The sequence below is a fragment of the Cynoglossus semilaevis genome, chromosome 10 (assembly GCF_000523025.1).
Source record: "Cynoglossus semilaevis isolate Cse_v1.0 chromosome 10, Cse_v1.0, whole genome shotgun sequence".
In the NCBI taxonomy this organism is placed as follows: domain Eukaryota; kingdom Metazoa; phylum Chordata; class Actinopteri; order Pleuronectiformes; family Cynoglossidae; genus Cynoglossus; species Cynoglossus semilaevis.
The window spans coordinates 2,867,539-2,881,231 of record NC_024316.1 but is presented as its reverse complement, the minus strand read 5'-3'; the positions used below and the strand labels follow the sequence as shown (position 1 = coordinate 2,881,231).

Here is a 13,693-nt window from a genome sequence, read left to right as displayed (position 1 = left end):
CAACCTCTCTGTTGCTTAGCAGCTAATGAAGTTGTGCTGTTTTTCTCACTTGTGTTCCCACAAGTACGAACACATTAAACTATGAGACACGGATGGCCTGAGGGCTGTGTCTGCAGCCAAGTGTAAAAGACGAACAACTGAAACAAATTCAGCAAGTTAAACATCATAACAACTCCATAACAGCATGACAGCACACTCGGCATCGGAAACAAACACACATTTCTTAGATCCCAGTTGGTAAAATGTGATTTTCGTGGAGCAGAGGTTTAGAAAGGTAGAGAGAAGAAAGGTGGGAGTCCTACCTGCTGGGGAGCAGTCTTGACAAGTCTCCTCTCCAGATTAAGGCAAACTAAATAACGGCGGTTTAACAGCACAGTGAGCTCTCAACTGTTTCACCTCCCACTCACATTGGACACGGAGGGGTGTGGGAGGAGTACAACTCATCCCTCTGACTCTCTCTCTCGTCTTCTCACTCTTCATCTCACTCACACATTTTGGTTTCAGAGCCCTGTGTGTGTGTGTGTGTGTGTGTGTGAAAAACATCCTCCTTCCTCTCTGCCTCCTTCAACCCCAAACACCAGCTTCTTCTTAGTCCAATCAAACGCCAGCTGCTTCCACTGATTAGTCCCTCGTCACCGCATGATGTCTTTTCACTGGCCTCCAAATGGAATCAGCAGCTCGGGAGGTCACATTTTTAAAAAAGGGAACAACACTGAATACTCTGGGGAAATTCGTGGCTCAGGGTTGTATCAGCAGTTCTGTTTACTTTCACTGTGGATCTGCAGCTTCAGGGGTTATTTAAAAAAAAATCTTTAGTTAAATGGCCATAGGTGACACAATACCTATAGAAAACATTTTCAGTTTGTGACACAGAAGCTGCCAGGGTGGAGGTCACTGTGCAAACGGAGTTGTTATCTGGTCGGTACTTCTCTCTCTGCTGCTGCTGCTTCCTTCCTCAAATAAACAGAAGGCTGAAGTTGCATAATCACCGCCGGAGGCAAATCAATTAAAATGGTATTTGGTTCGGTATAGAAAAAAAAAAAAAAGTTTGTGCACACACTAAACTCTTTCCGACGATGTCACCTGATGACCTGATGGTTGTTGTCAACAACTATAGAACAACCGAGCCTCACTGCAGCAGACAATAGTTTTTTAACAACCTAAATGCAAACCGTTAAAGTTTTAGGAACTATATTTGAGACGGTTTGTTTAGCTGGAAGTGGAAGTCAAATATTTGTATTAGTCCGACCATGTTACCAATATGACCACTTCATGTTCTTTTTCTGTTGGGTGGTCCAAAATGTATCTTTTTGATGGATGGACGCATTTCAGTTGAAGTATGACTTTAACTCACAAAATGAGTGAGGAAAAAAAACACATACGAATTTTGATTAATGCCAACAAAGAATTGCTCATCTTGTCCGATTTCTTGTGAAAAAGGAATAAATTAAAGCTTAACATTTTGCGAAGGGAGAATCACAAAGTTTATGACTTACCTACAGTCGTTGGATTACATGATATGCAGCGATAACATTTTTCGGGGATTTTGTTTATTTTTCCTGTCGTAAAACTGCTTTATTAATATTGCAGTAGGCGGTCAGTTCTCTTCCGGTACTTACTCAATGTTACCGCTAGAGGTCGCCATAATATTACATGCTAAGAGGCTGGCATGTGCTGCGTCTGACAGTTCTAGAGAAAGTCAGTTATGAGAAAAGTTATTGTACATTTGATAATTTACATAAATAAAAATCAATTAACCAGTATGCAACCAAGATGAGGATTCACAGCCGGATTCAAACCCAGGGCCTTTGCCACAACAGGCTGTTTTTTTTTTTTACATTGACAGCTTTCATATAAGTTTTCAATTATTCATGTGCATGTAAACAGAACCAAAACATATTGATCATGTTTATGATTTACAGAAAGCAGAGACAGACAAAGACTGTTATCTGAAAAGATTTATTTGGACCTTTTCTGTATTGACTGATGTTATTATTCACTGAGGAGCGGATGCCGTTTGTAAAATAACTTCTAAAATGACAACATTCCAAATAAAACTCCAAAAAAAAAAACAGCACAGATTTTAGTCTGATAACATCTCATCTGTTGTCATTCCCTGGTTTATTACTCAAGACCGGAGAGAACCAAATGATGTTGAAACATCTATGACGCTCCAACAGTCACAGTTGTTCTTCAAATCCACAGATTCTGTCAGAACAGCGTCAAATAGATAAGAAGAGGGAGCGATGAATTTAAAAATGTCTAAAGCCGCAGCGTCATTGTGAATCAGAGGAAGAATCTTTGACGTCTGTGCTTTCCGTTGCCTCGCTGACTTCACTCAGCTCTTTGCTCTCTCCGCCGCTGTCTCGCTCGCTCTCTCTCTCCTGGTCTCCAGAGCCCGACTGGCCGGGCGGCAGGTCCTGACCCGACACACGAGATCCAGGCTTTCTTAGCTGCGGGACAGACAGAATAAAATGTGACTCTGTCGAGATTTGAATATGTTCAATAATGCAGAGGTAAAAAATGCAAATGTCTTACAGTCACCTCATCAGCCATGTGGGCCAGGTCTCTCTTCATGGCATAGGCATCTTCCCCATCGGCATAGTATTTAGGCTCCACTTCACTGATCCTAAGGAAAATACAGTAGCCAATGAGAACAGGTGATGACACAGAAGTCCTAAATACAGATATTGGTCTTCAGCACCCCTCTACATTGGCACCTCAGCCTTTTCTTCAAAACTTTACCAAATGCTATCACAAATTTCTGTTGGAATAACTCCATGTCCTCAAGAGGGGCCGACCCCCTACTTTTGAGAAAACTGTTTATTTTTTAATAAAAAAAATCCTAAAACTATATCAATTATGACTTGACTAACCAAACCCATGTATATGACAAAACAGCTGATGTACTGCCATTAAGGTTCCCATATCAACTGGTAAAACAGAGATTGATGAGAAACATTTTATATTTTACTGGTATTCTTGTGTTTGCTCTTAATAATAGAATTATCTTATCAATTACTGTTATACTCAGGAACAAAAACAATAACATTGTTGTTTAACTATGCACAATATGTTATAGAAAATACTTAATACACCATTGAATTCTCAAAGGACTTACTGAAATTTAAGTGTGTTGGAGTACAGGTGCAGGGCTGCCCGGTTGCTGTGGTAGAAAGACATTTTGTCAGTCCATATCAAACAAGATAAAACTGTAAAACAATCATTACACACACACACATATATATAAGATCCAATAAAAAATTAATACATATATATATATATAAGATCCAATAAAAAATTAATGCTGCTTACAATGCAGTTACCTTGGATGACCTTAATACAAAGTATGTTGTTCATTTGGTACATTTTCTGGACAGGTTAACGGGAAGAAAAGGATTATAGTCAACCAACAGCTGATGAATTACCTTTTCCTAACATGAAGTGAGACATATTTAGCATTGAAGTTTTCTATCATGGCCCGGCTGGCCTGATCCATCAGCTTCTGAGCGAGTCCCAGACGTCTGTGAGAGCGCTTTACAGCCTGGAGGACAGAGACAAGGGTTCGATGATCGCAGAGTAGCCAGGAATAAATGTCTTGACAGCAGTGGATTTATTGCAAAATAATTAGTAAATGTTGTGAAGTGTGTTATTCAGACTCACCAAGGATGTGATGTGTCCATGAGGAACATCATCAGGGTCTTCCTCCCTGAAAATGAACGAATCAAAACAGTAAATATCGCATTGACATGAGGTACAACTAATATTCAAGCACATCTGTACTTACATCTTTGCCAACACGTATCCCACAATTTTGCCATTTTCGTCCTCGGCAATGTACGACAGCTGAAAGGTACAAAGACATATAAACATTGGAGTGAACCCTGGCAGAAGTCTGCCTGTGACAGCAGTTAGTTCTGAGCTATGTCTCACCTGAGGCCAGGAGAGTCCGTGATAAAAGTAGTATTTCATCTGGTAGTTCTCTGGAAGACACAGTAGGTTACAGTGCTGCATGTTCATGAGGTCCTCCGGCTGAAATTACAAATATAAAAATGCATGTCAACATATGAATAACACAGAGCTAACGCCTTCATTAACGACAGCAAGCGTGTGTGCTGCGGGAATTAGCTTAGCCATTGGGAAGAGCATGGCTGTCGGTGGGATTTCTTCGCACTTACCCTCGCGTTCCGTATGTTCATTTTCTCTGCTGGTTTGTTGTCTGCCCTACGGAAACTCTCAATAACGATATAACCCTAATCTATTAGTTCATAATAGATACTGCCTACAGATTAAAGACAAATTAGTTGTTGTAGCCGGCTAGTCGAGTCCCCTTGCTAGCACTGGAGGGTGGGAGGCAGGAAGAAGCGCACCACAATAACCAACACCATATCCGGTCATAAGTGGAATTCCAAAGTAATAGTACTCGTTACCTCGGTAGACAGCATTAAGAGGGAGTTTTATTTTGAAGAACCAGTTAAGATTTGCGACAACAATTATCTTATAAAGAAAGTGGGCGCGACCATAGTATGTCGCAAAAACGGAACTCCGGAAATTCATCTGAAATATCGTTCACTGGTTTTTAAACCTTCACGTTATGAGCCACTTCTCAAGCCAAAAAAACTTGTTACACAAAAAAATGCTCGAAAGAAAATATATATATATATTAATGCAAATATTAATATATTAACACATTTTAAAACGACAATTAACTAACATTTTAAATGCACTTTCGTTTTAATGTGTCATGGCAGTAAATAATAAGATTTATTTTAAAAACGTGTGTTGCTGGTGTGTTCTCTTTTTTATAAATGTTGTGTGTTGCTGGTGTGTTCTCTTTTTTAATGTGTTAAATTCGGCGGACTTGTCATTCGTTCACGCTTCTCAGTTTCAAAAAACAAAACACGACTGTTTGTTTGTCATTCAAATAAACAGAGGGTGACTATAATAGGGATCTTATTGTTTTTACTTCCCTTTACATGCACAGCTTTGAATGTTCAATCAGAACATAGTTTAACTTCCGCAAATTTAGTACCAATGGATGCAGACTTCCTCTGTTCTATCTGCTATTGTTGCTCTGCAAAAAGGATTGGTGTCATCACATTCTGCCTTTGCGTTCCTTCCTATGACGTCAATAGTGTCTGGTATTGTGCATAATGTTGCGTGGGCTGAAATATTGAGCCGGCATATATTTTACGTGTCTTTTATTTATTTCACCTTCCCAGTGACATGCTCTGTAATAGCTTTGCAATAGACAGGGACCTAAAGAGGACACGGACATGTTTTATCTATCTAACTCGGTCAGTCTACGTCAACTAATGGCTGTTGTGTTGTTCTTTTCCTCCAGGTAAAGGCCAACAGCCAATCAGCAGCGTAGTCAGGGTGCAACATGCAAATAAAGCAGGTGTCAGCGGGGAGGGACCGCAGAGGGAAACGGCTGTTATTTGGATTAACCACATATGTCGGGCGTTTCAGATGAAAGGTGACACAAATGTGTCTCCGGACAAGTTCACCGGGTCCGTTTAGAGAAGATTTGGAAGCGTTCCACTGTCATCCAGAAGGACTGGTAATGTCTGAGTTTCAACTCGCTGCCGTCTCTGAGAATGGACTAAAGTTGAAGGAGCGACACTGAAGCTGTGAGCGCTTTCCCAGATGGAGACAGACTTGAGGCTGGAATCAAGTCTGTGGGTCGGTAACAAACGGCACCGAGCCGTGTTGACGGGCTGGTATTTTAACTGGACGGACGTAGATAAGAAGAAAACAAGTAAGTGGCCGTGTTTGTGTAGACAACAACAGCAGATCATCTGTAACATCTGTCAAAGCGGCGTGGTTTCTGTTTAACGGGAGTAGAACAACAACAGTCACTGCACCGATGTGTGTTGTTAATAACAATAATAATTGAATCCAATCGATGAAAAACGGAACATTTTTACAACAAACAAACGAAACACATGGTTGGTCCGGTCATGCTTTGTGACAACAGCATGGAGGGAGGGAGCTTTAACATAATTAGTCCAGCAAACGTGAACAACAAGTTCCGCAGCACGAACATGAAACGCAGCCTGAACTAAAGGCAGGGCACCCACATAATACACCTGTCTTTGTTTAGAGTCTTATTTTGGAATTCCTTCTGCTTCTAACCAAAACATTCTCACTTGGTGAACACCGTAGTTTTTTTTTAAATAGTCGAATGGCGTTAAGTTGACTTAATGCGAATACATCAAATTATAAACATCGCCGTATCATATTCATAGAAGTGCGTTTCAATCAGGTTGCTTTAGTTTTTACATTTCCGTTTTAGAATAAGTTGTTTTCCCAGAGTAAGAGTAAGTGTTTAGTTAGTTAAATGAAAATGCTTCCCACCAACTCCAAAATTATAAAAAAAAAAAAAAAAACCGCTGTAGCTATGACACTGTAACAGTAAAGCGCAGGAAGTAGACCGGAAGTTATGTCAATAATTTCAATTGACACACTTTGTTTTGTAGAATACAGCTGAAGTTGTCAGCTCAGTCCCACAGTTGAACGCTTTATAATTATCGCCCTTGTGTAGAGAAGGGACGGAAACCCTATATTTGCATGCAGTTGTTGTGAGATTCTGAAAGATTCTTTCTGAAGACTCTAAAAAACTCCGGAAATCGTTGGTTTGTCAGGAAGTTCTGAAAGATTCTTTCTGAAGACTCCGGAAATCGTTGGTTTGTCAGGAAATACCCAATTTTTTTTATAACAACGCTGCGGCAGCTCTCAGATTTATGTTACTGTAAATGTTCTGAATGACCCCACACGTCTAAAGAACAGAAAGTCTTTTTATGACACTTGCAGAGAGACAAAGATGTAATATGGTTGTATGAGTGGGATGTTTAATCTCATTATAATTATTATATAATCATAATGATATGATTGTTGGCTAATTAAACAGTCACACGTGGTGTTCACTCACTTGATTACTTGTATAACAACGTATTTTGTACGTATTTGAAATGTCATTTGATCAGATGCAAAGCAGTCTTTGGTTATTAATAATGTGGTGGTGTGTGAATCATGTGAGCAGAGAACTGGTGAAGAGATAGGTATTAGTTAGTCTACAATTAGCTAAACGTTTGCCTAAAGGCTATCCAAAAGATGAACGTCAAATAAGAATGATTACCAGATGTAATGTAGTATACAGGAAATTCAGCAACAAAATGCTCTATTACCGCAACAGAAGTAATCAAATGTAGTTAAGTCATAAATCTGGGCACTAACATTTACACTGGATCTCTTTCTCATCTGTGTCAATAAAGTTTCAGTGCCCGTGGCAGAGGTGGTGGGAGTGGAGGAGGGACAGGTCCAGGTCCTGCCCCAGAAGACTGTGGTTGAAAAAGACAAAGACTTCACAGGTGAGCTCCTTCTAGTGTGCAATGCCAAACACAATATTCAGTATTTGGGGTAACTGATGTGTTTTCAATGTCGGTCAACCATCCATAGTTTTCTACGTGAAGCGCAGCAGCACAGGGGGCTCCTCTGGGTTGTTATGGAGACTGGGGCAGACTCAGTTCAGCTGCCCCAGTCGAGTCCTCAGAGACCAATGGATAAAACAACTGAGGACAGCTGTCAAGACACACAGTAAGACAGATCACTATATGGTCCAAGTGGTATGTTAACTATGTAAACTTACATGTTTCTTCCAGCCTAGTTGACTGTTGTCTACCAACCTACTTTTCTAATCTATGTCTCAGGTCCACTGCGCCCAAGTAAATTGTTGGTTTTTATCAATCCTTATGGAGGAAAGAAAAGAGGAAGGCAGATCTACTCTTCTCTGGTTGCACCCTTGTTTGAGCTGGCTGGTATCAGCTCCAATGTAATAGGTAAAAATGACTTGGTGTTATCCCATTTTTGGAAAATAAGAGTTTTCCTTGTACTTTTACACAGAAAAACAAACTTCTGAACTCATTGTTTGTGAATGTGCTGTAAACACTACGTTTAAATGATCTACATCCAGAAGTAATGTCTTCATAATGGACTGGCTTTGACCGCAGAGTAAATAAAACCACCTTTTGTTCAGTGACTGAGCGGGCGAACCAGGCCAGAGACCATCTCCTGAAGAAGGACCTGACCGACTTAGACGGGTGAGACCCTGTGTGACAGAGGACTCAGACACGTGACTGTTGTTTCTGTTGACCTTTAGAGAGAGAGAGGGGACGGGTTCTGTCTCTGGACTGACATAAACCTTTGTGTTTGTCTTTGACAGTGTGGTCTGTGTGGGTGGAGATGGCATGTTCAGTGAATTACTTCATGGTTTGATCGATCGCACACAACAAGAGGCCGGCCTCTGTGTGAACGATCCAGCTGTAGCTTTACAGCCATGTCCTCTTCATATTGGCATCATTCCTGCAGGTAAACATTGTGGCATTAGGAGTTTTACTTGTGTGTATGTATGTGTATATATATATACAGTATATATATATATATACACACAGTATATATATATATATAAACATACAAATTTATCTACACACATTTATATATGTGTGTGTTTATTTGTATATGTATGTGTGTATATATATATATATATTTATCAGCAGAAATATACCAATAATGTGTCCTGACATCTATTGTAGGTTCTACAGACTGTGTGTGTTACACCACCGTAGGAGTGATTGACCCTGTTACGTCAGCTTTGCACATTGTCCTCGGTGAGGAAGCACTGTGATTCGTCCATTTCAGGACTTAATATCTCAAAAACCTAAACAGCAGAATCATCTTTGAGTCACTTGTTTCCACTGCCTCACAGGAGACTCCCAGCCTTTGGATGTGTGTTCAGTTCATCACGCCTCTGTGCTGGTGCGCTACTCCGTGTCTCTAGTGGGTTATGGCTTCTATGGTGATGTACTGGCTGAGAGTGAGAAACACCGCTGGATGGGCCCTCTCAGATACGACTATTCTGGTATCAACTCCATGACTTGTGAAGACTAATGAGAAGACTGATATTCTTGTGCAGTCTCTGTTGATGTTCAACTTTCACCACTGCTGTGACATCACTAAAGCACCACCGATATGTTGTTCATCTTGACTAACGTTGTACTTTTCTATATTTTGTCCAGGTACGATGGTGTACCTCAGCAACAGAAGCTACCAAGGTGTAGTCGAATATCTGCCGGCAGATCCACTATTGTCCAGCCCCAGGGATAAAACCCGCTGCCTCTCAGGGTAAAGTAACAATCACATCATTCCAAAAGTTGTTAAAAAAGTTACCAAAGTATAAACTACATGTCCAACTTAAAAGATAAAGTTAACTAGATCTGGACTAACAGATATCACCATTATTCAGACCTAACTAAACGATGGCCAGAATTTTCAAAACAATATAATAATTGTGAAATTAGGTGTGACAGAGCAGAAAAGTTAGACGAGGTTCGAAAATAAGTTATTTAAAAAAAAATCATCATAGCAACAGGAACATTTCTATGCTAATAATTAGCAGGGAGACACAGGCTGAGGTGCAAGAGCTCACATTGACTTGAGGAAATTACCTGAGACAATTAGCAGTACCTGCAGCAGAGACCTGAGGGGTTGGATGTAACTAAAGCAGGATAGATGCCCAGGTGAGGGGAACCTGATCTAGACGAAAGATGAACCTGGTATGTAATGTCAGTGGTGACTGTCAGCAAACTGCCCTGATGCCCCTGTGGCTGGGTGAACCAGCGTCTCAGGTCTCAGACGTAAAGCCCAGTGAAATCTGTGTGTGTGTGTGTGTGTGTGTGTGTGTAGGTGCACTTTGTGTTCCAGAAGCACTGAGAGACTCTTCCCCAACTCCTCAGACTCAGGATCTCTGTACAGCGCCAACTTCAGTTCATTCAGTAATGACTCAGAAGGTAATGACGCGACGTTCCACTTTCAACTGATTAACACCTCGTCATGTGACCTGTATCATGTATTATAGCTTGAAAAGTCATGTGCAATAAAAAAAAAAGTTCAGTAATTAAAACTCTGTTGCAAAAAAAAAAGTACATCGCTCTTTGGGGCAAATATTATTAAAATATATAAAAGAACCTGACTGAATACTAGAGAGTCAAATAAACAAACTGAAGAGTTAAATAAATCAGTGGAGTAGAGAATAAATAATCAGTGTGTGCCCAGAGATCAGCGACGATCGACGAGTGTTCAGACTGTGTACACTGAGGCAGAAGTTGTCTTAGATATGACAGGTAGAAGTACAAAGAACTACAGTCAGTGACAGTAACAGTGGGATAAAGTATATGAGACATACGAACACTATACATACACATATAGGTATATATATAGTTATATACATATGTATGTATATGTACAGTTAGTTATATACATATGTTGTATGTATATGTACAGTATGTAGTTATATATGTATGTATATTTATACATATATACACAATATATTTTTTATACTGTTTAGTATTTTTTTTCTGCAAAACAGTGGGATATAGTATATGAGATATATGTATATATATAGTTAAACACATGTATATAAATATATATGTACATATATACACATAGATTTGTATGTATAATATACAGTATGTATGTGTATATATATATATGTATATGTATATATATATATGTATATATGTATATACTGTATATATATATATACATATATATATATGTATGTATATATATATGTATATATATATAGACAATGTATCCTCAGTGATGTCCTGTGTGTTTATCCGTCTCTCCAGGTGAGTGGGTGCGTGTGGAGGGCAGCTTCAGATGTGTGTCTCTCACTTGCATGTCCAGCTCATGTCCCAAGAGTCCTCTGGGCCTCTCTCCGTCCGCTCACCTGGCAGATGGGACAGGAGACCTCGTCCTGGTGTGGGACACTCACCCGCTTGGTTTTCTCAAGTTCCTGCACAGACACACGAGCACACAGGACCAGGTGTGTGCACGTCCACAGAGACACCAAGCTTCAGTCAGTTATTTAAAACAATTTGTTTAAGTTTCTCTCTCTGTACCTTTTCAGTTCGACCTGCCGTTTGTGGAGGTTCACCGTGTGAAGGCCATCCGTTTCTCCCTTCCTTCTGGCAAAGAGGAGGAAGCCCACGAAGCCGTGGTAGGACAGAAGGGTGGGCCAGATGAAGAGGTCTACACCGATACTGGGAGCTGGAGCGGCTCTCAGCAGCGGCTGTCAGACAGAGGGCCAGGGCAGGAAACGAGAAGCCACCAGAAGACAGTCAGCCCCTTCCTGTGTGGTCTGTGCTGCAGCAAATCTCCGTCTGTGTCTGTGTGGAACTGTGACGGAGAGATTCTGCCTTTCACTGAGATCCTCTGCAGGTTGGAGAATAATGGAGTACAGTATAGTACAGTATACTGCATCATGTAGTGACCGTCACAGTAACCAGTCCTACCTTCACCCCTCCCCTCTCTGCTCAGGGTCCACTGTCAGCTGGTGCATCTGTATGCCCGGGGCATCGAGGACGGAGCAGCAGCACAGAACAGCAACGAAGACGATACCAGGTGTGAGAGGAGGTGCATCCTTCACAAATAGCCTTGATAGAGATGAGGAGGAGGAGGAGAAGGAGTGAAGTTGTTGTAGGTTCATTTGTGAATGTCTGGATTTGCAGTCGGTCATTGCCAAATTGTTCCTAATATTTCAGGTACTTCCATTCCATTCTCACTGAAGCGATAAAACTATTATTTATTATTATTGTTGTTATTGTTATTGTTGTTGTCTATGGAGCACATTTGATCCTATTTAACTCAAAACTGTACATGTTGTGATCATGAAGGTTTTGTTCAATGGATTTTTAATTCATGATCGCCTGAGGTCTGAGGAGATGAAATAAAAGTGTTTTAATATTTATAAAATGTCTTAATTTTTTCTTTTTTTAGTCAGCATTTTAATTACTCATACTGAGTTAGTTTAGAGGTGGACAACATCAAGTGTTAGAAAAAAAAGCAAAGCAAATTATTCAGTGACTATTGATATATCAGGGAAAAAAAAAGCAAAGCAAAGTAAATTATTCAGTGACTATTGATATATCACTGACTCAGAAATGAGAATCACTGCATGTTGTTGTAAATACAGTCATTTTGTAGTTTTTTTTAGTTTTGCCATTGACATTTGGGCTTGTTTTCGTGTTGAAGAATAATTTTGTGTATCAGTCACCTTGATTTGAGCATTGCATGATGGGTAAAAATGTGCTTGATTTCCTCAATAATCCTTACCTCAACAATGTCACTTGTAGGAATACAGCCCTAAACTGGCAGGGAACGTCACTGTCTACATGCATTACTTTTTATTTTGCAGTTTTTTGTGTCGGAGCTCGCTGTGACTCTGCTGCCGTCCCTGACTGAAGTCACATCAATTTCCTCAAAATCTCTAATTTCTCAGAGTTAACTTTTACATCCAATCCATCAGATTGCACTGATGGACATCTGCTGCTAAAGCCACACATTTCAACTTTAGCCAATCAGTAGTTTTCTGTATCTGAGTGCCATCAGTATCTGCTCGTTCTAAACAGATGAGTTTGGTCCTCATACAGTAGATCCCTCTGGTCTTCAGTAAAGTCTTTCACAAAGACATCAGAGACATGAAAAGCCATGTCAAGAAAATATTTTATTTTTCATTTCCAAAGAAGGTAATAGAATAATGCAATATTAATCTAAAAAGCTAACTAATATAAATAGGTTTTTTAGCTAATTGAGCTAGAATGAACCAGTAACAAGGTACTTTTTGTGATACAAAATGAATGGATTAAATCTAGAAATATTTTGTTGTCGTTTCCATTATTACTGCTGTTGTATAACAAGAAAGTCCGCGTTTCTTTCAGTAGGAGCTCAAACAACACCCCCCCCCCCCCCCCCCCCGTCCACAGGGCTGAGATGCTGCACTGCTCATTGTTTCCCAGATCAGAGAAAGGTTGGACCAAATGAGGGAAGCGGGCCGAACGGGGACTGCTGAAAACAGCTGGGAACTTTTCAACCCCTTGATTGAAAGTCTCCTGTCTGTCCTACTGAAGACAGTGGTTTTAATTCACCAGATGTCCACATGTCCCATAAGGAGGACACACATGAGACAATGGGCCTTCAGTCTGGTCCACCAAAGCAAATATGTCAACTATTTGTCTTCCCCTTTTAAAGACAAGAACTGGTCCCATCAGCATGGGGTCCATGTGGAACCACCCCCTGGACAACCCAGACCCTGACCCCTCACTGCAGTGGTCTGGGGGTCCATTGATCTGCTGAGCCACTGAAGCTCTGGCTTGAGAATATGAACAGTGTCATTTCTCTGCCTGTCGCCATCTTTATCTGAGGTTAGCTTAGGTTAAGAAAAACAGAAGTGTGTTCAGTCTACTGGCTGGTTGCACAGTCCAACTGTCAACCTCACACACAGAGTTTAAGGAGGTCTCTGGGACGATGCAGCCTAAAAACAGCGTCCACTTCCCACCACTGGGCTAAAGATCATTTCCCTTTGGTACGCCACCCTCCTCCACTTGAGGAGATTACCCAATGTCCTTTCTTTTGAGGACCAAAAACAAGCTACAACAAGTGTTTAAATGTCCAGCCCAGAGACAACTGCCGTCTCCGACTGCCTCCCTGTAGAAGCAGAGTCGGAATTGATGGTTTTGTGGGGTTTTGTGGGGTTGCCAGGACGAGCGGGGGCCTGAGGTCTCTATGACGACAGCCCGGCATTCATCTCTGGGGCTGAGTGGCATGTGGAAGGACAGTGAGAGAGAGAGAG

The 13,693-nt window shown here is 40.8% G+C and overlaps 4 protein-coding genes and 1 long non-coding RNA gene across 6 annotated transcripts in view; 1 reads left to right on the top strand and 4 right to left on the bottom strand.

Moving 5' to 3' along the window:
* Positions 1-952, bottom strand: part of LOC103384585 (rho GTPase-activating protein 4-like) — a 12,755-nt gene extending 11,803 nt beyond the window's left edge. The window contains exon 1 of the mRNA XM_008318145.3: positions 303-952. The gene's annotated coding sequence lies outside the window, so the exon portion shown is untranslated. The remainder of the gene's footprint in view (positions 1-302) is intronic.
* A 993-nt stretch (positions 953-1,945) lies between these two features.
* Positions 1,946-4,420, bottom strand: naa10 (N-alpha-acetyltransferase 10, NatA catalytic subuni). 2 transcript variants are annotated; one of them, XM_008318147.3, is made up of 8 exons: positions 4,179-4,420; positions 3,934-4,032; positions 3,788-3,846; positions 3,664-3,709; positions 3,429-3,544; positions 3,122-3,166; positions 2,545-2,629; positions 1,946-2,453 (listed from the first exon to the last, which is right to left on the bottom strand). In XM_008318147.3, exons 1-8 carry the CDS (start codon positions 4,197-4,199, stop codon positions 2,277-2,279), a joined length of 648 nt encoding a protein of 215 aa, XP_008316369.1. In that variant the 5' UTR covers positions 4,200-4,420; the 3' UTR covers positions 1,946-2,276. The 2 variants fall into 2 exon arrangements, with proteins under 2 accessions (XP_008316369.1, XP_008316368.1); XM_008318146.3 differs by having other exon boundaries at positions 2,539-2,629; positions 4,179-4,415.
* Positions 4,421-5,050: 630 nt separating this feature from the next.
* Positions 5,051-11,817, top strand: LOC103384587 (ceramide kinase). The gene is made up of 13 exons (XM_008318148.3): positions 5,051-5,761; positions 7,278-7,373; positions 7,462-7,599; positions 7,713-7,841; positions 8,039-8,102; positions 8,225-8,370; positions 8,595-8,669; positions 8,768-8,920; positions 9,078-9,183; positions 9,745-9,848; positions 10,692-10,888; positions 10,973-11,283; positions 11,383-11,817. The coding sequence occupies exons 1-13, from the start codon at positions 5,650-5,652 to the stop codon at positions 11,495-11,497; spliced, it is 1,746 nt and encodes a 581-aa protein (XP_008316370.1). The 5' UTR covers positions 5,051-5,649; the 3' UTR covers positions 11,498-11,817.
* LOC112487609 (uncharacterized) lies at positions 6,783-8,139 on the bottom strand. Its single transcript, XR_003050866.1, has 2 exons — positions 8,028-8,139; positions 6,783-7,584 (listed from the first exon to the last, which is right to left on the bottom strand). It is a non-coding gene; the product is annotated as an uncharacterized LOC112487609 (long non-coding RNA).
* The window catches only part of LOC103384588 (glucose-6-phosphate 1-dehydrogenase), an 8,983-nt gene continuing 6,653 nt past the window's right edge, over positions 11,364-13,693 (bottom strand). The window contains exon 14 of the mRNA XM_008318150.3: positions 11,364-11,498. The gene's annotated coding sequence lies outside the window, so the exon portion shown is untranslated. The remainder of the gene's footprint in view (positions 11,499-13,693) is intronic.

What these genes read in the sequence shown, in the direction of transcription:
- naa10 (XM_008318146.3), bottom strand. Translation starts at nt 4,199, where the DNA reads ATGAACATACGGAACGCGAGG. An exon ending in ATGGACACATCACATCCTTG is followed by an intron (nt 3,545 to 3,663) that starts GTGAGTCTGAAT and finishes TCTGTCCTCCAG; the next exon opens with GCTGTAAAGCGCTCTCACAG. An exon ending in TCCAACACACTTAAATTTCA is followed by an intron (nt 2,630 to 3,121) that starts GTAAGTCCTTTG and finishes TATTTTCCTTAG; the next exon opens with GATCAGTGAAGTGGAGCCTA.
- LOC103384587 (XM_008318148.3), top strand. Translation starts at nt 5,650, where the DNA reads ATGGAGACAGACTTGAGGCTGGAATCAAGTCTGTGGGTCGGTAACAAA. An exon ending in CGTAGATAAGAAGAAAACAA is followed by an intron (nt 5,762 to 7,277) that starts GTAAGTGGCCGT and finishes GTGTCAATAAAG; the next exon opens with TTTCAGTGCCCGTGGCAGAG. An exon ending in ACACGAGCACACAGGACCAG is followed by an intron (nt 10,889 to 10,972) that starts GTGTGTGCACGT and finishes GTACCTTTTCAG; the next exon opens with TTCGACCTGCCGTTTGTGGA.